At 43.8% G+C, this 24649-nt stretch overlaps 1 protein-coding gene across 4 annotated transcripts in view; it reads left to right on the top strand.

The window, feature by feature from the left end:
- The window catches only part of DTX1 (deltex E3 ubiquitin ligase 1), a 67958-nt gene that overhangs the window by 36218 nt on the left and 7091 nt on the right, over window positions 1-24649 (top strand). For all 4 annotated transcript variants that reach the window (XM_088443498.1, XM_088443496.1, XM_088443499.1 and 1 more), the window contains exons 4-5: window positions 16106-16167; window positions 20754-20915. In XM_088443498.1, the coding sequence (XP_088299624.1) occupies window positions 16106-16167; window positions 20754-20915 (224 nt within the window). The remainder of the gene's footprint in view (window positions 1-16105; window positions 16168-20753; window positions 20916-24649) is intronic.

Genomic DNA, 24649 nt, shown 5'->3' with positions numbered 1-24649 from the left:
ACCACATTTCATATAATATATAAAATATTTCTGAATGGTACTAGATGGCTTCCACATTACGTGATCTTGTGTGGTCAATGCAGGAAGGTCACACATCACATCAGACCAAATGGAGCAGGGAGTGCAATGTACAGTGCATCCGGAAAGTATTCACAGCGCTTCACTTTATCCACATTTTGTTATGTTACAGCCTTATTCCAAAGTGGAATAAATTAATTTTCGTCCTCAAAATTCTACACACAATACCCCATAATGACAACGTGTAAAAACTTTTTTTGCAAATTTAATTAAAAAAAACTAAGAAATCACATGTACATACTATTCACAGCCTTTGCCATGAAGCTCAAAATTGAGCTCAGGTGCATCCTGTTTCCATTGATCATCCTTGAGATGTTCCTACAACTTAATTGGATTCTACCTGTGGTAAATTCAGTTGTTTGCACATGATTTTGAAAGGCATACACCTGTCTATGTAAGGTCCCACACTTGACAGTGCATGTCAGAGCATAAACCAAGCATGAAGTTGAAGGAATTGTCTGTAGACCACCGAGACAGGATTGTCACAAGACACAAATCTGGGGAAGGGTGTAGAAAAATATCTGCTGCTTTGAAGGTCCCAATGAGCACAGTGGCCTCCGTCATCCTTAAATGGAAGAAGTTCGGAACCACCAGGACTCTCCCTAGAGTTGGCCGGCCGTATAAACTGAGCGATCGGGGGAGAAGGGCCCCAGTCAGGGAGGTGACCAAGAACCCGATGGACACTCTGTCAGAGCTACAGCATTCCTCTGTGGAGAGAGGAGAACCTTCCAGAAGGACAACCATCTCACGAGCAATCCACCAATCAGGCCTGTATGGTAGAGTGCCAGACGGAAGCCATTCCTTAGTAAAAAGCACATGGCAGCCCGCCTGGAGTTTGCCAAAATGCACCTGAAGGACTCTCAGACGATGAGAAACAAAATTCTCTGGTCTGATGAGACCTAGATTGAACTCTTTGGCATGAATGCCAGGCGTTATGTTTGGAGGAAACCAGGCACCGCTCATCACTAGGCCAATACCATCCCTACAGTGAAGCATGGTGGTGGCAGCATCATGCTGTGGGACTGTTTTTCAGCGGCAGGAACTGGGAGACTAGTCAGGATAGAGGGAAAGATGAATGCAGCAATGTACAGAGACATCCTGGATGAAAACCTGCTCCAGAGCGCTCTTGACCTCAGACTGGGGCGACGGTTCATCTTTCAGCAGGACAACGACCCTAAGCACACAGCCAAGATATCAAAGGAGTGGCTTCAGGACAACTCTGTGAATGTCCTTGAGCGGCCCAGCCAGAGCACAGACTTGAATCTGATTGAACATCTCTGGAGAAAACTGAAAATGGATGTGCACCGACACTTCCCACCCAACCTGATGGAGCTTGAGAGGTGCTGGAAAGAGGAATGGATGAAACTGCCCAAAGATAGGTGTGCCAAGCTTATGGCATCATATTCAAAAAGACTTATGGCTGTAATTGCTGCCAAAGGTGCATCAACAAAGTATTGAACAAAGTCTGTGAATACTTATGTACATGTGATTTCTTAGTGTTTTGTTTTTTATTAAATTTTCAAAAATGTCAAACAAAAATTTTTACATGTTGTCATTATAGAATATTGTGTGTAGAATTTTGAGGACAAAAATTAATTTATTCAATTTTGGAATAAGGCTGTAACATAACAAAATGTGGAAAAAGTGAAGCGCTGTGAATACTTTCCGGATGCACTGTATTCTCTCTCTGTTTCCTCTGCCGGCTGTGACTTTAGTCTTTCTTAGGATGTGTATTACACATGAGTGGGGGCATGTGGCAAAGTGTGAGTTGCATATAGAGAGGTTTTAGTGACATGTGGAGGCATGTGGAGAGGTCTGAGTGACAGTTAAGATAATGGGGGTTGGTGTGACTGGCATGTGGTGAAGTCTGAGTGGCATGTGGGGAGATGTGAGTGCATACTTTCCTACATTTGAAAAAGCATTTCAGGGAGATTGTGAAAGCATCACCAACGAGCACAGCGGTAAAATGGGTGTGTACTGCTACAAGTGAGGGGTGTGTCCTAAAATTGATTTACATTTAAATGTAAATAAGCCCCAAGGCAGTTAGTAAGATCTATGTGTTATGGAAAACACACTAATACTTTTGTGAAAAATTTGCATGTAGCCATAGGGATCATAGGGCCTGATTCAGAGCCGAACGCTCTGACCAGAGCGCTCGCTCTGAATCAGTGCCCTCCTCCATGAAAATGGAGCAGCCTCCTGGCCGCTCGCATAGCTGTGGGTGACCACCCACAGCATATGCGAGCGTCCATGATGATGGTCGCGATGGTCTTGACCATCGCGACCATCGGGCTTGCGACGGAGACCCTGCGGTAGGGTCTCGCTGCCGCAAGCCCTGGAGTGATTTTGGCTCTATCAGAGCCAAAATCACTCCCACTGACATCACTAGTGATGTCAGTGGGGCCGGCTTCAGACGGTAGGCATTCCCATGGGAACGCCTCCGTCTGGCAGGCACGCCCCCGGCACGCCCACCAAAGGGGGCGTGCTGTCAATCAACATCGACAGCACGCCCCCTTTGGTGCGAGACCTGGAGCGATGGAGAGCCCGTCGCTCGCCGGGTCTCGTGCATGCGCATGACGGAGCTCCCTCCGTCGTGCGCATGCGCAGTGGGGGAACATCGACCCGCTTGCGAGCGTCCTGCAGGAAGTTCACTCCCTCCTTGCAGGAAGTTCACTCGGGCTTGTGGAAACCGAGACCCTACCACATGGGTCTTGTCACAAGCCCCGATGGTCGCGATAATCGCGACCATCGCCAGGCCGCTCGCAAAAGCTGTGGGTGGTCACCCACAGCTATGCGAGCTGCCTGGAGGCAGATTTTTAATTTATAAAAATCCGCCCTGATTCAGAGCGATCGCTCGCAAATAGCGAGCGTCTCTGAATCAGGGCCATAGACCCCTGACAATGAGCATGGAAACCCATAGCGTGAAACCCGTGGCAACGAGCATGGAACCCAGAGCATAAAACCCCTGACAACAAGTATGAGACTACTGACAACGAGCAGGTAATTTAAAAGTAAATAGAAGCCTTACATTAGGGCATAAATTGGTGTCAGGGGCATAATTGTATGTGGCATAATGAGTAATGGGCATTACAGTTCGTGGCATAATGTGTAAGGGGAATTAATGTGTGTGGCATATTGTATAATGGGCATTACGGTGTGTGGCATAATGTGTAAGGGGCATTATTACTATAAGGAGGAAAAATGACAAATAATGTAAACTTAGTTTTAACAAACTGCCATGGGAGGGGGGGGGTGCCAGAAGCTTTTTTGGCAGGGGGGAGCGAAATTTATAGTTACACCACTGGCCTAAAATACATTTGGTCATCGCTCCCAAACCGACCTTATGATAAAGATTGACAACAACATTCCATAGAGGTTATTCTTAATTAGGGGCAGTCTAAACTGTAATAAAATCCATCAGTTCTGGATGAGTAATGGGTATGAAGTCCCGGCGCCGCAGCCCGAAGGGAGAGGATCCCGGCAGGGCAGGTAAGTACCCTATCCCTACCCCTCTCCCCGCCCTAACTCTAACCCTTCCTTAGTGGTGCCTATCTTAAGTCCCCTGTCGGGCTTTGGTTGTCGGAATATAGACCTGCGGCATGTAGTCCGCTGGTCTATTAACTACATTCCCTGGATGAAGCCTTACAGGCCTAATGAAAATGAACTGACTTGAAGAGAGTGGCAAGTAAAAAAAAAAAAGGCAGCTGTTTACTGTCATGGGACAGAGGGCCTGATTCATCAGCTTACACCATGGTGATTACATATGCAGATCAAGCGATTGCTTGCCACTGCACATGCGTATAAGCCGCACTATACGTGCGCAGCGATTGCATTGCGATTATGGATACACAGAAGAATCCATCGCTGTCAGTGTTTACGGATGGTGATGGGGGGGTCGTAAAACGCGGGTGTTTTTCCGTTTAAACGCCATTTCATGGGCGTGCATAAATTAGCCACTGCGATTGCATACGCAGTATGATCACTCTCTGGTGCGAAGAGACTTGCAGTGTTTGCAACTGGTCAGACTTGTTGAATAATGCTGTGTGACTGCACGATGTACATTGATGGTACCGATGTTTATGCAGAAGAGCGAGATTGGACGGATATGAGAAAGCAGCAGTGGGCTTGTTTATGTCGGCTGTGCTTTGGCAGGTTTTAGCATATTTTAGCAACTGCGATCCGTAGGTGATTGCAGTTACGATTGCATTTGCGTCCGCTGTTGAATCAGGCCCAGGGAGTAGAGTCCAAGAAGTATACAGTGTAGGAGGGCAAAGAAACTCCTGAGGAGAGATTGAAGGTCATCACAACTGCACAATTATATGCCACAGGACGGCAGCACAACTGAAATTATTCAAGAACAATAAAAAGAAAGGATGCCAAGATCATGCCCTCTAAAAGTAACCTGTAACCATAGCCAATACACTGAATCTGTCCCTGTGGTAGCAAATAAAATCAAAAGAGACTGTAATAAAGGTGATATAGGGGCCCATTTACCATTGTATATTTGAGGTATAATCTCCGTAAACACCTGTTTTTGGGGTTAACCACAAATATTTAGTATCCCCCGGATGTATGAAGGAGGGACCGCAGCAGGTATTGTGATCCCTCCATTCCCGCGGGCAGCTGCTTCCCCCATAGGTTTCTAAAGGGTATGTGATACTCCCAAATTTATCAACATTCCAGATATTGGCCCCTGCAGATAACTCCATCTGAAGATGGCGTTATCCGCTGTAGCCTATGGGCTACACCGTTGCTAATTAGCCTGTGAAGGGTTCCTCTGGAACCTTCCTCGGCAATGGCGGCTGTCTATGTGCAGTCAGTGTGAATGCGCACACGCAGCAGCCCCGGAACTGACCGGCATCTCTCCGGGCACATCCCAGGAACGGGAGCCCGGAGAGCCCGTGTACCTGCATATCCTGGATGATACATCCGGCCGCTATGATCGCATATTGCAGTACGACCATGGGCGGTAATGTCATGTCCAGATCCAATAGTGATCATTAATAAATGGGGGCCTGCTCTAAAAGTAACCTGTAACCATAGCCAATGGAATGGCCACACTGTACAATGAATCTGCCCCTGTGGTAGCAAATAAAATCAAAAGAGACTGTAACAAAGGTGATATAAGGAGGTCCTAATAAGTGAAAAACACTGGCAAGATAAAAGACGGTTCAAAGCCAATCAAAAGCATAGGCTCTGGATCTCTCCGCATTTATCAAAGGTCGATTTGATGGTCGATTTGAGGAGTGATTTAGCTCTTCTCAAATCGAATTGTGTCAAAACCGTTTTTTCACTAGATTTACTATAGTTCGATTTGTTTTGCGATTTGCAAAACAAATTCGATTTGATTCAGTTTTGAACAGTGATTTGCAGTTCGATTTGACATGTTCATGTACAAATCGAATGGCAAATCACACTTCAAACCGAACTGCAAATCCCTGACAGCATAGAATTGCTTCATGCTTTCACTTTCAGCATGAGCAGTTCGTTCTCACACAGATACATGCAGACATCAGTGAGATGCCTGCATGTATCTGATTGTAAAAAGTAAATAAAGAGTTAAAAGTAAAAAAAAAGACGTGAGGTCCCCCCCAAAAACAGAACCAGCCCCGGACTTTGCAATCCCAGTTCTGGTTGACTAAGTACAGGGAAAAAATTGCATAGGGTCTCCCTCTACTTAGTACAACCAGCACTGGGCTATGGGAATCAGTGCTGGTTCTGGAATTACAGGGAAAAATTTGCGTAGGGTCTCCTTGTAATTCACAGAACCAGCCCTGGACCCTTTCTAACGGGGGACTGATGCCACAGCCAGGGGAGCCCTATCACCGGGCCCCCCAGCCGCAGCATCAGCCAGCCAGCCACTAGCCAGCCCAGGCCAGGGATCCCTGGGGAGTTGGAGACCCCTCCAATAAAGGGGTCTCCCTCTCCAGGGCACCCCAGCCTAGGCTGGCTAGCGGTCAGGGCTGATGCTGCAGCTGTAGGGCCCGGTGATAGGCATGTTGGCCCATTTTGTAGGTGTGCATCTTCTGACGCAGCTTCACTGGCCCCGGCAGAGTGAGAACTACGATCATCCTGAGTAACCGGAAGGTTACTCAGATGACCGATGTTCACAAAGATGATCCGATGCTGCATCTTCAGACGCAGCAGTGGATCACAAAACCATACAGCGTCTTATGCTGCTTTTACATGTTTTCGCACTCTAGCTGCATCCGAAGCCACAGCTGCTGTGTGACCTGTGTCCACCTATGAATCAGGCCCATCTTCATATGCAACATGACAAAGAACTTACCATGACTTGCCATTGTAGTTGTTTGAAAAAATAAATAACCAAATAATCTTACCCGAGTACCTTTAACTAATACGGACTCACCTTACACATGTAAGGTAGAACAATATCTTGTTATTTGTTTCCTAGTATGTCAGGGACCATTTGCTGTACTGCCACTGCAGGGACACTTACAGGGGACAATACTGTACCTCTGGTCTCTGGTGGGAGATCCACATTCTTACACCACTTTTCCATGTGTTTAATACTGTTCCTATATAGTTTCCTGCAAAGATATTTGTTCTAAGTTTTAAGCTTATTAGAACCAGATGTTCACTTATTGTTATTATCTAAGAGCAGCACAGATTTGCATTGACATAAAACAGAATTGTCATATTGCTGTAAAGCAGCTGCACTGTTTTGAAATGTGAATGGTTTATTTTCTGCACTAGATCACATGTACATTATTTCATAAGACCAGGATGTTGTAGTTTAACAGTAATATTATTACCACATTCTGTATAAACTTTGGTGCCGATAGAGGTCTGTAGCATAATATGTAGTATGATTGTGGTGGATGTCATCAAAGTAGCTTGATATTACAGTATTATAGGAATATACTACATATGGTTAGGCTTGCCGGGATGTAGTTCCGCCGGTCTCAATCCCGACATCGTAATCCCAGCAAGGGATTTAAGATGGGCATGGAAATACTGATGCCTATTTTAATCCCGACAGCGGAACGCCGAGGACACCAGCCCGCACGAAGGTAAGACCCGGGTGCCCTTAGCGTTAGCCTCAGGGGGGAGGGTTAGGATTAGGGAGTCTAGCGGGGTTAGGTTTGGGGGGGGAGATTAGGTCTAGGCACCCCTAGGGGGGAGGATTAAGGTTAGACACCCCCAGGGAGAGATTCGGGTTATGCACCCCCCCAGGAGGGTTAGGTTTAGGGAGCAGTAAGAGGGGGTTAGGGATAGGCACCAGGGGGGAAGTTAGGGTTAGGGGGGGACAGGGGAGGGTTAAGGTACTTACCTCCACCAGTCGGGAGCTTAATCCTGCCGGGCATCCGCTGTCTGGATTTAGCCGCCGGTATTTCAATCCCATTCCGGCTTGCCATATCATCCCCTTTAATTCAGGACACATATGATTCTGTGGCTGTCTGACTTCAAGTCTCCATTTCACCTAGTTTTAATCAGCCACAGAGCCTGCGTAATTCACATGTGTCCTGACAAAGATGATATGGCAAGTCTATATAGGCAAAATTTACTAAGCGGCGGGTTCTAAACCCTGGCGGTCTTGTGGCAGTTTAGCAGCTGTTTTGCTATCCACAGATTTACTAAGGCCAGAACTGCTGCAAAACCGCCGTCAAAACACATTTTAGAATAGAGTAGAACAGGGCTAGGGCTAAAATCACTAAGCAGCGGTTTTTGGTGTAATTTAAAAACCAAACTGCCAGGGTTTAGAAACCACAACACAGTAAATTTTGCCCTATACATGGTTATTTCCGTATTATTCACTTTGTCCTCATTGTAAAACCAGTTCTGTATGTGTAGTATTTCAATTTGTTTTTACATTGTTTCATCCACCTGCAAAAATGCATTTCCTTTTACCCGCCCATTGCACGCTAAATTGAATAACCTCTGCATGGTACTATTACTATTTATTTGCAGACATTTAGCTGACTCCAAAATAGTGCTCCACAGTACAGTGCTGTTTACAAAAATATTTTTACAAAAGGAGCTGTTTAGAAATATTGACTGATGGGGCTACTAATCTATTGCAGATTCACTTTTATTTTTTATCAATTATCTAAATTCAGCAAATAGTAACTGTGGAAACATATATTTAAGTTTGTACCCTTTAGAGCAGTGTCCCCAGGTAACAGTGCATCTTTTCCAGGTCTCCTCACAGACGGGCTGATTCAGCAAGGAACGCAGATGAGAATTCGTACACTCCTGGCTGATGTTTTCGCACTGTGCATGCGTATGCATCGCACTGTGGGCCTAATTCAGAGCCGCTCGCAAGTGCACAGCGCTCGCAAGCGGCTTGATGTTACCCCACTACGCATGCGCTGCATCCGGCATGCGCATGCGTGAGCCCCGTCCAGCGACTGCAGCTCAGTCGCTACAGGGCTCGCTACAAGACGGGGCGGCTGTTGATGGTGAATGGCAGCTCTCCTCGTTTTCTAGGTGGGTTGGGGAGGTGGCTGCACAAACGGAGGCGTTCCCTTAGGAACGCCTGCCGTTTGTGGGAGGCCCTACTGACATCACTACTGATGTCAGTAGTGGACTTCCTGCTCTATTATAGAAGGAAGTTCACCCGGCCTTGCGGTAGCCGAGATCCTACCACAGGGTCTGGTCGCAAGGTCGATGGTCGCGATTATCGTGCCGGCCTCCTGCCCGCTCACACAAGCTGTGGGAGATCCAGACAAAAAATAAATAAAAACATGCCCACAGACCCTGCGAGCTGCCTGCAGTAGAGAGCGGGTCTGAATCAGGGCCTGTGTGTGGTTGAACTAGCCAGTGCGAGCAGGTAAGGGTACACAGGCTACACGCAGTGTGTACGCAGACCCTTTCGATATTGATTGACAGGAAGCGCCATTTGTTGGTGGTGACGGAGGGTGGTTGGGCATACACAGGCATACCTGTGCGTTGGGACGCCGTTATAGGGGAGTGCATAATTAAGGTAGTGCGGCGGCATACGCAGCCAGACAACTCGATGCACGCGTTAAGTGCCCAAAATCCTGTGCCAGGTCAGGTCATCCTCTATTGTGCATCTGGGTCCGATGGTTCTCGATGTTACCGATGTTTGCGCTATCCTGCGTACTGATTGAGCATTGAGTAAAGGGAGTTAGGCGGCACTATGCATTGCTGAGCGTCTGCATCCTTGTGCTGCGGATGCCGTACGTATGCATTGAATAGCATATACTCGTGCAATCTCTCACATGCGGCCCTTGCTGAATCAGGCCCAGAATCACAAGCTGTGCTCCTGAACAGATTTTGGAAAACATGCACTGTTAGGGTTCTCTGGGGACTAGAATTTTGAGTTGCAAACACTGCTCTACAGAGTCAGTGAAATATGCAGTATGACCATAGACATCCAAACTTTTTCATGCAAATGTACCTCTTAGTATGTAAGCAGCACTTACAGACAGGGCCTTCTGTCCTTGTTAGTACTAACATTGCCATTTTCTCAGTGCTAAGAGAAAACCTGCATATCGCAAAATGCAGGATGTCTTAGAGCTGAATGGTACTAAATAGGGAGTCACAGAGAGGTGTTATGATGTCACCTAGGTCTCGATTCAGACCCGCTCGCTAGATGCCTATGCTCGTTCTCAGAGTATGCAAATTCTGCTATGTGACGGCAAGGCAGGCAAACGCACGGCAAGGCATAAGCACGCCCGCTATGTCTTGGCGTGTGATCGCTTTGTGTATGCAGATGCCCACCAGCCTCCCCACTTGCGCACGTCATCTCCAGGAAGTGTATGTAACCATCGGTACATCGGGTACCATCGGGTGCATTCGCAGCGTCTGAGGTTGACTATACCCTTCTGCAAGCACTGCGAGTACTTCAGTGTGAAATACAACCAGGTGACGTGTACTATGACGCTGCCTGTTAATTATACACACCTCTGAAACGGCGTTAAGACGCCCTGACACGCCTGCGTTCGCAACTCTACTCCTCCTTTTCTAGTGACCTGCCCCTGTTACCACCCACAAACGGCTTGACCTGTCACTCATTCAGCTGGGCTGTCTATGCTGGGCGAGCGAACGCTTCCCGATCATTCGCAGTGGTTCGCGCACACGCACTGCGATGCATACGCATTCGCACAATGTGAACCATCGGCAGCTACGAGTGAACGCTTCTTAGCGTCCGGGTCTGAATTGGGCCCCTAGTCTTAATTCTAGCTCCCTGCACCTGTCACAACCTGTGCAGTTCCTCTTTCCTGCCTTAGGTGTCGCTCTCTGGTTTGGTGCTTCTAGTACACTCACATGATGCAACAAACTGCTGAGATTTGGCAGTTTGTGTGCTAGAAGCATCAGAGCAGAGAGCGACACCTCAGACAGGAAAGAGGAACTGCACAGGTTTTAATTTAACAGGTGCAGGGTGCTAGAATGAACACTAATCACCACTCTGGTCTCTCTGCCCTTCCTGTATTGCATCAGTCTAGAGCATATGTGATACGTAATGGCTCCAGGTCACTACATTGCGCAATATCTGGCAAAGCTGCGAGATTTCATTCTGGATTGACAGCACATGAGTGCAAATATCAAGAGCTGGCAGCAGGACTGGTAGGCTATGTGCTACTGGGCAAGCTTAGTACTAAGGGCTTGATTCAGCAAGGATCGCTATTATGCTACAACGCACGCACTGCAGTTGCTATTATTAGTGGTGAAATGCAAAAGTTTGCAATCACATTGCGATTCAGCTTACCATAAGGACGCCCACTTCCCCTTACACACATCCGTATACTTGTACAATATAGCAAAATAATCGGTAACATCGAGTAACATCGGACCCATACACACAGTTAAGGCAGGTCAGACCTCACTCGGGAATTGCTTATTTCAGCGCACACTATGAGTCCTCATGCTGCGTATGGTATTGCAGTGGATAATTTATGCACGCCCCTGCAACGGCATTGCAATGCACTGGCACGCCTGCGCCCGACCACCCCCCCAGTCATCACCCACAAACGGCACTTCCTGTCAATCAATGTGCTCAGGGACTGCGTAGCCTCTGCAAATGCATTTCCCATCGCAATTGCTGGTTCGCGCATGTGCACTGCGATGCATACGCATGCGCAGTGCGAATTAAGCAACCAATTGCGTGCATCTTTGCTACAGCGATCCTTGCTGAATCAGGCCCTGAGTCCCTAAAGTCTTTGCCACCATAGTTGGCTATGATGGCGGCGTTATTAACAGACAACAAAGGCGCCACTGGAGAAATCTCGTTATTGTCTAGTCCCATTCAGCGACTCTGTTCTCAACCTTCATTGGGTAGAGGCTCATTGAATACTGACGTTTAGTCTGTAAGCTCTCACGGGCAGGGTCCTCTTCCCTCATGAGCTTTATCTCCCCTCACTTATATCATCATTTCTTCCCCCACTGCCTGCAACAGCACCTAACCCTCAGGCTCTGCCACCCTGCGGTATATTTGAGCATTATGAATATTATGACTGCTGTTGCAGCAATGTTTAGAAACCATGGTCATGCCCTGCAATGTTCTGTACTGTAAGTCACTTTCTTCTTGTTTTGTGCATACTGTTTCTCTCTATGTACTTTGTAAGGCGCTGAGGAGCCCTTGTGACACTATATAAATAAAGGATATTAATAATAACTGTCTTCCCCTGCATGTGACTCATTTCTGCTTATCTGTCAAGATACAGCCCATGTCAGCACTCTACCTAGTTTGTTGGTTTATTGCTCTGTGTTGTTCCTAAGATATGTCAGCTGACATTTACTGTATCTATAATATGAAGATAGAAGTATCTCTGCTCTTATCTTAATGATATTGTGAGATGGCAGAAAATATCAGTCAGGACTCCAATACTTATGTCAAATACAAATATTATTTAATATAAATTCCACATATAAAAATATTTTAGAACATCTATTACATATAAGTGACTTTATATAAAAAAAAACAGTTAAAAAGAACCATGAATTAATGAGTGTTTCAACACTAGTTGTTTGTGGACCTCCAAGTGTCAATAATTCTCTATGTATCTATAATATGGCAAGTTTCAGTGTTACTCTGTTTTTCCTCTGTATGTTGCTGTGAAAACTATGTCACACCTCAAAATGTAAAAAATATGGGATGAGATTTTATTATGTGGGTGAGTGTTGAAGAGCAAGGGAAGCCAGTATTTCACATTAGTATTTAAGGATTAAATATAAAAGATAATAATAAAAGATAATAATGCAAATGTCAGTATCCGGCTTCACTCATTTCAACTATCACCCACACAACAAAATCACACACTTATATTTCGTAGCATAAATGTACATGCCTCACAGTGATGGGGAACACACCTTCCTACCGTGTCTATTAACTGACATGCTCTCTCTACTGTGGAAACCATTTTGCTTAACACATCTCGTCCCTTAAAATTAGGCAAGGAGTATTTAAATATAAATTTGTTTTTATGTCAGATGGCACTTAGGGTCTCTTGTGCTGTGCTGGCACTTCTCAAATGGCCCTGATGTCCTGAAGATGAAGATTTAAAATGCAATAACATTATATTACGATCATGTGTGATAGTTTTAGGTCATGCTATGTTGCATTATGCAGTGCAGTGAGTACATAGATCACAAATATAGAACTTGTTATTCTTGATTCTCAACAGCCAGGCATTGTGGTTGCAATTACCAATGCATTGTTTAGCGGAAATTGATTCCTTTAAAGTATATTACTTTTGTCTGTGTTACATTGTCAGGAGTGACAGAGATTATCATTTACATACCCCTTAGGACAAGAAGTCACTGCAATTCAGTAAATGGCATTGTGTCCTTCTGAATACTTTGAAAATAGATGACCCTGGCCTAGATATATATATATATATATATATATATATATATATATATATATATATATATACAGTCAGGTCCATAAATATTGGGACATTGACAGAATTTTCTGATTTTGGCCTCTATTCACCACCACAATGGCTTTGAAATGAAACAAACAAGATGTGATTTAACTGCAGACTTTCAGATTTAATTTGAGGGTAATTACATCCAAATCAGGTGAACGGTGTAGGAATTACAACGGTTTCTATATGTTCCTCCCACTTTTTAAGGGGCCAAAAGTAATGGGACAAACTAAACAATCCTAAATCTAACATTCACTTTTTAATACTTTGTTGCAAATCCTTTGCAGGCAATTACAGCCTGAAGTCTGGAACGCATAGACATCACTAGACGCTGGGTTTCATCCCTGGTGATGCTCTGCCAGGCCTCTACTGCAAATGTCTTCAGTTTCTGCTTGTTCTTGGGGCATTTTCCCTTCAGTTTTGTCTTCATCAAGTGAAATGCATGCTCAATCGGATTCAGGTCAGGGGATTGACTTGGCCATTGCATAACATTCCACTTTTTAGCCTTAAAAAACTCTTTGATTGCTTTTGCAGTATGCTTCGGGTCATTGTCCATCTGCACTGTGAAGTGCCGTCCAATGAGTTCTGAAGCATTTGACTGAATATGAGCATATAATATTGCCCGAAACACTTCAGAATTCATTCTGCTGCTTTTGTCAGCAGTCACATCATCAATAAATACAAGGGAACCAGTTCCATTGGCAGCCATACATGCCCACGCCATGACATTACCACCACCATGCTTCACTGATGAGGTGGTATGTTTTGGATCATGAGCAGTTCCTTTCCTTCTCTTCTCTTCCCATCACTCTGGTACAAGTTGATCTTTGTCTCATCTGTCCATAGAATGTTGTTCCAGAACTGTAATGGCTTTTTTAGATGTTGTTTGGCAAACTCTAATCTGGTCTTCCTGTTTTTGTGGCTCACCAATGGTTTGCATCTTGTGGTGAACCCTCTATATTCACTCTTGTGAACTCTTCTCTTCATTGTTGACTTTGACACATATACATCTACCTCCTGGAGAGTGTTCTTGATTTGGCCAACTGTCGTGAAGGGGTTTTTCTTCACCAGAGAAATAATTCTTTTGTCATCCACCACAGTTGTTTTCCATGGTCTTCCGGGTCTTTTGGTGTTGCTGAGCTCTCCGATGCGTTCTTTCTTTTTAAGAATGTTCCAAACAGTTGATTTGGCCACCACCTAATGTTTTTGCTATCTCTCTGATGGGTTTGTTTTGATTTTTCAGCCTAATGATGGCTTGCTTCACTGATAGTGACAGCTCTTTGGATCTCATATTGGGAGTTGACAGCAACTGATTCCAAATGCAAATGTCACACCTAGAATCAATTCCAGACCTTTTACCTGCTTAATTGATAATGAAATAACGAGGGAATAGCCCACACTTGTCCATGAAATAGCTTTTGAGTTGATAGTCCCATTACTTTTGGCCCCTTAAAAAGTGGGAGGCGCATATTGAAACTGTTGTAATTCCTACACCGTTCACCCGATTTGGATGTAATTACCCTCAAATTAAATCTGAAAGTCTGCAGTTAAAGCACATCTTGTTTGTTTCATTTAAAAACCATTGTGGTGGTGAATAGAGGCCAAAATCTGAAAATTCTGTCAATGTCCCAATATTTATGGACCTGACTGTATATATCTCAAAATAACGCCGGCTGCCCACAGGTTAAATAACATACAAATGCCTGGGTGCCCTCTGATGGTCCAAACAGGCCAAAATGTGCACATGCAAAAAACAGCGGCACTCACAGTACTTGTAAAGAAGATTCCAGACTCCCAAGGTCAAGTTCAACGTTTCAGTCAAACAACTTTTATCAGGAACCTAGGTTCTTGATAAAAGTCGTTTGACTGAAACGTTGAACTTGACCTTGGGAGTCTGGAATCTTCTTTACAAGTCCTGTGAGTGACGCTGTTTTTTGCACATATATATATATATATATGTATATATATATATATTTATTTATGAACAGTTATTTATATAGTGCAGATATATTCCGCAGCGCTTTACAGAGAATATTTGGCCATTCACATCAGTCCCTGCCTCATATATATATATGGCATCCTGAAGACGATGAATTAAATACATCGAAACGTTGAAAAGCATACTGTACCTGCCTATTTGCATCTATTTATTACCGGAGTGCCGCCATTTAGGTATATATATATATATATATATATATATATAAACACATATATATATATTGCTGTGTGTATCCCTTACGTGTCTGGGATCCTTAATCTCACATAATCCTTGTTATCAATGGGGTGAGCAGGTGGTGTCTTTGTCAGGAAGCTGGCTTTACGCATTGTCTAATGTCACATTAAGGGGGGTTAGACAATCACACACAGGTATATATCCAGCTCAGGCGTTTCAGTGTGGACTTCTGCCAATAAACATATGCAGCAAGTCTTACTGGTGTATACACTGACTCCTCATGAAGATAATATTACATGTGAGGTGAGTGAAAGTAAGGTTACAGATTTGCACTATTTTACATGTGTGTATATGATGCTTCTAAAGTCCCCCATACATCAGCAATTGTTTGTGGCAATTCTGCAATTTGCAGATGATTGTGTATACAAATCTGCAATGTATGGGCTTCACGGATTACAGATTGCACCCAAAAAGTGTTTGGAATTGTTAAATCAGATTGTCCAACATGTTGGATTTCACAGATGGATTGGGGCTGTAGATTGCTAGTGTATGGACATGATCAGCAGATTTGCTAGTAAAATGATGGACCTTTCAAGATTGGCAGATCTGTGTTTGCTGCAATCAATCTGCAAATCACTGAAAAAGATCTGTAATGTATGGGCGCAGATTGCTAGATTGGGAAAACATAACATCAGGCAGTAAATCTGCAAATTGTTCAATTGTGGTTTTCAGATTGCTGATGTATGGGGGTCTTAAGACTGCATCTTAACCAAAGTTCACCGATGAAGTCATAGGCAGTACTCGTAGACAGCCAGTTGTGTATAATGCAGTGCGGATTTTAGTTATTTTCTAATTCTTAAATTGCAAAACGTGGAAACTAATTCCATGTTTTAGGGATACTTAATTGTCTGCTGAAACACAACTGATATTTTTCTGGTTGTATAGAGACTGTTATTTTGATTCAGCAACCCTGAATGTGTTATGTATCTTCCTTCAGTGTGCCAGCTCTCCCTGTGAAGAACCTAAATGGGACAGGCCCTGTGCACCCAGCTCTGGCAGGTGAGAAACAACGAGGGTGCTTGAATTGCTTACAGTTAGAAACAGTGGTCCCAGCGCAGGAAGAATGCTGGCTCTGTCCTGGCTTCATTACAAATTACATTGTTTAATCATTTGTAAAATTGTGAAGTTTTGTATTACTAATAATAGAATGTCACTATGATATTTACAATTGAATCACATCAAAATCTTGGTCCAAGTGACATCTTGGTTAAAAGCCAGTGACATCTTGGTTAAAAGCCATCCTTTTGGAAAGTTTTTTAATGTAAATTCTGAATTAGCTGGACCTCCATAACAGATTGCCTGGAGCACATATTTTTCACACTTCGCGAATGTCAGATATTTAACTGAAAAAATATGTAATTTTACTGTCTTCTTCCATCAGACCAGACATTGTAAAATAACTTGAAATGTGGACTAACCTGTGCTAGATAGTAATCTGACCAAGATACATTAGGCTGATTACTATCTCTTCAAAGCCTTTTAGCAGAAGCCATAGAAAGTATGTAAATCCAACAGGCTTTACCTTGTCATGGTAAGTTGTTAATAATGGTGCAGAATGCAGTGTTATACCAGTGTACTTAGATCTAGTAATACAGGGAGTTTCACTCGCTATTGGCCCCAAAGTTTTTCTTAGAACTTTTAAAGTAATTGATGTAATTTAGTGAAATTTGGCCTCACCTCGTGTCTGTGCGTTACGTATATGAACCGGTACACAGCTGACCATCATGTATTTATTGTCCAGACGTACTGGAAAACTAAGTCGATAAAGATTCATATAGCCATGTAACACACAGATACAGTGAATGTGGACGCCTCAGTACACAACACCACTGTCAGAAGCAGGAATACCTTCTGACTAGCAGTGGTGGCTCCAGAGGTGGGTCTGCAGCACAGGCCAAAATCAAAGCGGGAGCCACAGCAACTTCTATCCTCACTGATGAACAGATGGCCTTCACTTTGCACATGCGTGGACAGCTTGCCTGGACGGTAATGGTGAACACTTTCAACACTTGCTATGACTTCCTCATGTTTCTCATACACCAAGGTATGTCTGTGTCACATTTCACTAAATTACGTAATTTACTTTAAAAGTTAAGAAAAACTTGGGGGCCAATAGCGAGTGAAACACCCTGTATGTGCCAGTAATATAAGTGATCAGATAGAAGCATAGAACAGCAGGATAAGTAGATTTGATAATGTACCAGCCAATAAGCTTCTAACCTTCATTATACAGGCTGTGCTAGAAAAAAGACAGCTAGAAGCTGATTGGTTGGTACTTTATTTCTCTCCACTTCATCTCTCTCCAAGATTTAATAAATCTCCACCTTAAGCTGGGTACACACTAAAGGATGTGTGTACCCATTGATGCAATGGACGACGGCATGGGCGGCGTGCCAACATATCGGGTGGCTGGTACACATTAAACGATCCGGTGCCCGACCGCCCAATATGTCGGAACCAGGCGCATCTCACTGCATGGGGTCTTCAGTCGCATTATCAAATTGAGCTGCATGTAGACCTGACAATGTGGCTGACAACCAATGAGAGCGCGTATGGCCCGACATAGTGGGTACGGATTAGCCGATTTTGAAGATATAAAAAAAGAGGATCTATATAAATAGCAGAAACACACCATAGCAGCCTGTGACATACCATACCAACAAAACCCCTTATACAAGTGTCCAAAGATATAAAGCGTATGAGCTTGCAGTGAGCTCTACATACAAAGGTGATTCCTATACCAGTCACCCAGAAATAGGTATATATTTATGGAAAAGTCTTAAGGGGGGTATTCACTTAGCAATTTTTATGAACGGTTGAACGATAACGATCATTTGATCGTTCAATCGTTTGCAAATCTATTACAAAAATGTCTAAAACGACCAGCATTGCGTGTGCCCGCTGGTCGTTTAGACATCTATGATCTCTCCAACTTGCTGGTCAACGATATCGTCAGGTTCAGCATGTTTCCAGATGATTGATGACCCTGCACTGAACGTCTGCTCGTTCAGTGCAGGCTCATCACACAACTGACAAACGACTACACGATTACAATGTCGTAATCGTGAAGTCATTTTCAGATCTGGTAGTAGATAGCCGCCTTTACTCTTCAGAGTACTAAAGAAAGTTTTGCTGTTCTCCTTATAAGGACCAATTTAATTCTCCGTATTTTGTGGAAAATTTTTGTTCATGATGATGCTCTTAAAAAGTAAACATAAGAGATCACAAACAATAGTGTAATATTGCCTCTAAATTGGTTTTAATTAGTTAATAAAACACACTCACAAAGGTAAAAATATATCAAGCATATACTGTAGCCACCACATGTGGGATCATTCTGATGGAAGTTTGCTTCTAGGATAATTCAGCCATATTCTCAAATCCATTAATAAGCACAAGGAATCGCAAACCAATAGTGCAATATAGCCTTCAAAACCTTCACAATTTTATTATAATGCACTCACATGAAATAAAAAACATAAAAGCATATATCCACCACACTTGTGGGATCCTCCTGGTGTGGACTTGCTTCTAGGACAGTAACTGGGTAGATGGTAATCCCTCCAGGTGTGGAACAAGTGCCGGCACCCTGTACCAGCCTTTCCGGATACTCCCAAGCTAAATACCCTCAGCAGTCCTCCAGGTATCTGCGTCACCTGCCTTAATATATACCTATTTCTGGGTGACTGGTATAGGAATCACCTATGTATATAGAACTCACTGCAAGCGCCGTTGTGGATACGCTTTATATCTTTGGATTTTGAAGATATGTCTAATGTGTACCCACCTTCAGTCAGAAATAAGAATATGGAATAATGAATAGGATTTGCAGTGGTGTGGTGTACTTACATTATACATAAATATAGTGCGATATATCTTGTTGACATGAGAATGTCGACATGCAGCATGTTGACATTGACCACATCAACATTCATCATGTCAACACTGATGAAATGTCGATGTGTTTAGAATGTCGACAAAACGTCCCTGGTGGTCGAGTGGTGACTTAACCTGGTACATCAGCTGCAGAGATGTCTTCCAGGTCTGGCGGTGATGTCAGGATGTATGACTAATACTAAGCACTTACCCTCCCCCTAGTTCCCAACCCTAACCCTCCCCTCCCGTAGCCTATCCCTAAACCTCTCCCTAGTGCCTAACCCTTCGCTCCCATAGCCTAACCCTCTCCCTAGTGCCTAACCCTAACCTTCTCCCTAGTGCCTAACCCTAACCCTCGGCTCCCATAGACTAACCATCTCCTTAGTGCCTAAACCTAACCCTCCACTCCCATAGACTAACCCTCTCCCTAGTGCCTAACCCTCTGCTTCCATTGCATAACCTTCTCCCTAGTGCCTAACCCTCCGCTCCCATAGACTAACCCTCTCCCTAGTGCGTAAACCTAATCCTCCGCTCCCATAGACTAACCCTCTCCCTAGTGCCTAACCCTCTGCTTCCATAGCTTAACCCTCCCCCTAGTGCCTAACCCTCTGTTCCATAACATAACCCTCTCCCTAGTACCTAACCCTAACCCTCCGCTCCCATAGACTAACCCTCTCCCTAGTACCTAACCCTAACCTTCTCACTAGTGCCTAACCTTAACCCTCGGCTCCCATAGACTAACCCTCTCCCCAGTGCCTAAACCTTACCCTCCGCTCCCATAGACTAGCCCTCTCCCTAGTGCCTAACCCTAACCCTCTGCTTCCATGGCCTAACCCTCTCCCTAGTGCCCAACTCTAACCTTCTCCCTAGTGCCTCACCATAACCCTCCACTCCCATAGCCTAACCCTAACCTTCCACCACCAGTCTGTGCTGAATGCCAACATTGAGAGAATGTCACAGTTGTTCAGATTCTGACATGTTTAATGTCAATATTTCAATAATTTTGACATCATAGCTGTTGACATTGTGATGGCGACATGAATGTCGACATTGTAAATATCGACATTGTGACTACATCCCCATAAATACATTATGCACCCACAACACTAGAAAACTAGTGCCAATATATTGTACATATAGGGCCTGATTCAGCACGGATCATAACTGGGCAATCGCAGCAGCGTAATCGCATGCAATGCATCTGCTAAAATTATGTTAATGTCTGCTACAGTTCAGCCAGCATAGAGGCGCCCACTACTGCTTTCTCACATCCGTAATACCTCGCAGTCCTGCGTATACATCGGTAGCATCGGGGAACATCGGCCCCTCGCGCACAATTTTGACTGGTCTCAGAAATTGCAAGTCTCATCGCACACAGTGAGTACACAAGCTGCGTAGGCAATCGCAGTGGCTAATTTATGGACGCCCATGCAACGGTGTTCACACAGACAGGCACACCTGCGTTTCTGCAACCACTCCCCCGTCACCACCCCAAACACTCACTTCCAGTCACTCATTCTGCGATGGATTCCACAGTGCATTCGTATTCGCAGTGTGATCTCTGCGCATGTGCAGTGTGGTGCATATGCTTGTGCAGTGCGCAACAATCGGCCGATTTGCATAGGCTGTTGCAATTGCGATCCATACTGAATCAGGCCCTTAGTCCTCATGTTAATAGTTGACAACTATAGCTTTTCTTATTTTCCCAGGTATGACTGGCATTCTGATGTGTGCGGCCGGATTGCCTGTTTGTCTAACCAGAGCTCCTAAACCTATACTGCACCCCCCACCTGTCAGCAAAGAAGATATCAAACCTGTCAGCGGCATCAGTGGCATCTGTCGAAAAACAAAGAAAAAGCATCTGAAGAAAAGTATGGGGAAAAAATAAAATGTGGGCGTGGGAAGTTTAAAAGAGAAATGTTTGCATATTGTCCAAAAAGACCTACATACATATTGCAAATGAAAAGATAGACATGTACCTGCTGACGGCTATTGGCATTGAGTGCGTTGTTGGTAATGAATTATGACTAAACGACATGGAATATTAATTCCAATATTCTATAAATGTTTCCACTCCCATTCTCTAACATTTAAATAGATAAGTCATAAGAACTGAAGGGAAAACAATTCTTCTGAACCCATAATATTATGTTTCTCTTGATTAATAGATTTTACTTTCCAAAATGTTGTGGCACCACTATTATGTAGGTTTCCTGACTTGTGTAGATGTTACAGTCAGCATCTGCAGCATTTTTGCAGGTTAGGTCTTTAGGGCATACTTGCCCAATCGGGAGACTCTTTCGGGAGAGAAGACCTCCCTCCCAGATCCCACTACTATTTCTTTAGTCATCAGGTCCCGCCCCTCTATGCTATGTGGCTTTCATAATCACGTAGCATTGGGCAGGGGCTGATGGTGCAAATAGTGTCATCCTGCCTCCTGCATTTGCCCCTTGGACTTCCCCTTGGGATTTTCCAGGGGCAGCTCCAAAAACCTAGGTATTGTGTAGCTACATTTTATAATTTAAAAAAGTAGTAATAATACAAACACTAAGAGGGGAGATGTATCAAGTCATAAGCGATTCCAAAGTTGTGTCTGCAGTGGAGGAAGCATGATGTATGAGACCCCATGAAGTTGATGGTTGATGGAAAGTGATCTTTCCCATGAAGAGTTAATTGAATCTAAAAAAAATTTTATACTTTATTCTATTATAAAGGTATTGATCGGAGAGTTGGTCAACAAAGAAATAGAAAACTTAGTTGCCTGCCAGCTGGAGCTATTGAAAAGAGAGACACCCAGCGTTTGGTTGAATCAATTAAAAAGGGGGAGAAGTAGCTGTTGCTGTTCTTATGATTTATATACAGGAATATGAGCCTGGTAGGAAGGAGCCTGGGCAGGCAGTGTCCTCAGAAGCTGTGTTTGTTTATATGACTGAGGAAGATCACTGATATCTCCTTGCTAAGTCCCCCTGCGTTAATTTCCACACTCCCCATACATTAGTATGGGGATATGGAAATTATGCTATTCACCAAATTCCGAAAATTATGTGTTTTCGGAATTTGATGGAGTTACTATTCGCCACTGTGAGGTGGCGAATAGCAGGTAACACTTACCTGCTTCCAGCTGGTGAGGTCCCCCGGCGTCTTCCTCCAGCACTCTGGTCCGTCCTCTGGCTCCTGGGACTGTGCAGACACGTGTTCTCCCAGCAGGACACAATAAAGTTTAGAAAAAAAAAATGATTTTTTTTTCTAAACTGTACTGTGGGCTGCTGGGAGAACACGTGACAGCACAGCCACCGGAGCTGGAGGCGCTGCAGCGGACAGGTAAGTGCGGGTGGGTTGGGGGGACGACAAACTTACCGCCGCTGTAGGCAGTGCTGCCTATGCGCTGGCTTTACGAATGTAACAGCGCATGCGCAGAACAGATTCCAGCTGCGGTAAGTTAGTGTAGATAGAGATAACTATCTATTTCCCGAAAAGCTGTCATCGCAAAAATGACAGCTTTTAGAAATAGATAGTTATGGTGAGGAGGAATGGTGAATTCCTCCGGTAATTAGGTAGACCTCCATACAAGTTCTAATCCTAATTACCTCCAGAGAGTTTTAAGGTATGATGAATAGGCCCCTAAGAGTGCTGCTAGGGGGCAGGTGCACAGCAACGCTGTATAAATCTCTGTATATGGATGAATATATGAAAGCAATGCAGGAGCAATTAAGGTCATATGAGAGCATCAGCCACATGTGTAAAAATGTTCACAGTTAGGAAATAAGCTTCCTGACCTATTTTTAGTCATGTCAATGCATCATTTAGAGCTTTTGGTTATTACTGAGCCATGGTACAATGGTAACCATAACTGGGTCAAACTAACTCTAATACAGAGACCTGCAAATAGGATTGAGAGTATATTGGTATCTCTAGGAACTGATGAGACAGAGATTTTTCAAAGAGGAACAATTTACAGTTATAGACCACTAGGACCTTGATAGATTATTATTAGAAGTAATTACTGAGAGGTCATTAACAATAGGGGCCTTAATTATGGGTGATGTGGACTGGAATTTGCCAATTGGTAAATCAGCCAGGATTAGAATTGCAGATTGCTTGGGTGAGGAATATCTCAAGCACTTTATCAAGGAACCAATATGCAAGAAATTAGTTCTAGATTGAGTTCTCACAAATGGAGATGTGACTCTGGGCCTGATTCAGAGATGTGCGCTAATTTCGCCGCCACAGTGTATTTGTAGGCAGCGACTGAGCAGAATTATGCAAAAGCTGGAAAATGCGCCCAATGCCTGCACCGTCCACAATAACTGAAATTGGGTGTCCCAGGACTTGCACAGTCCCACACACTCTAGTACACAAGGGGAAATCTGAAACTAGCATTATCGTCGCTGTGACTATGCAAAAGTCACAATCGCGGCTGCAATAGAGTGCACTTCTGAACCAAGCCCAGTATGTCAAAATGTATTTATTATGAAAGTGTAAATCATTGGATTTCACTGAAGTTGAACAGATAAAGATTTGGCTAAAGGGCAAGAAGCAGTGTTGGAATCAATGTAAGTTTAGACGAGTACCTTAAGGATCCGCGATGGATTACCTTCTATTATTATTATTTAATTTTATTTATAGGGCGCCACAAGTGGTCCGCAGCGCCGTACATACAGTACGTTAACAGTAGGACACTCAAGGACAGTACAGGGTACAGAGAACATTACATTACAATACAGTAACCAGAACATAAAGAGAGCATAAGTAATAATAGCACCACAATTTTCAGTACACAATACAGCTGGGAAGGTGAAGGCTGTCATTGAGGTGTTAGAGAAGAGGACTGTGAGAACAGGAGAGAGGGGGACCCTGCGCCTAGGAGCTTACAATCTAGGGGAGAGGGGAGACAGACAGATGACATGAGGCATGAGTATTCTATGTATTTGTTTACAGTTCTAGGTATTATAAAGGTAAGCAAGCACTGTAGTGAAGCAATGGGAGAATGCAGAATACTTGGTTTCATAGGAAGAGGTATTAGTAGCAGGAAGATGAAGGTTATATTGCCAGTTTAGAGGTCACTGGTAAAACCTCACCTCAAGTACTAGGTGCAGTTGCTGAGATCATATAGCCATATATCCATTAAAACTGAAATAAATTTGAGAATTGCCACCATTTTGTTGCATGGGCAAGTTATGAATAGAAGCACGTAAATATAGCAATGGTTTTAATACAATTCATAGCACAAGTATTTTTTAAAGTAGTATTACTAGAACAATGTGGCATGTTTGGAACTGACGGAAGGTAGATTGAAAATTAATATAAATAGTTTTTACAGATAGAGAGATAGATCAATGGAACTCTCCCAGTAGCGTGGACAGTACAACAGTTCAGGAATACATGGAACAAACATACAGCGATGTTTAAGGCTTAGATTAAAAATAAAGTACAAGAAACATGTAGACGTGCCAGCTGCATACAAATTCTGCTTCTGTATTTGCTTGCTCTTTGGTACATCAAGGGAAACAATATGCTGAGAAGTAATGTAGGCCTGATAGTATTTTTAATTGATACTCCTGTGACAAACCTCTCATCATAGAGATGTACATCTCTGCTAGAGTAT

Source organism: Taudactylus pleione, unplaced genomic scaffold, assembly GCF_031769625.1.
Source record: "Taudactylus pleione unplaced genomic scaffold, aTauple2 ptg000330l, whole genome shotgun sequence".
NCBI lineage: Eukaryota > Metazoa > Chordata > Amphibia > Anura > Myobatrachidae > Taudactylus > Taudactylus pleione.
The sequence above is the reverse complement of the archived record's forward strand: the minus strand, read 5'-3'. Positions and strand labels throughout refer to the sequence as shown.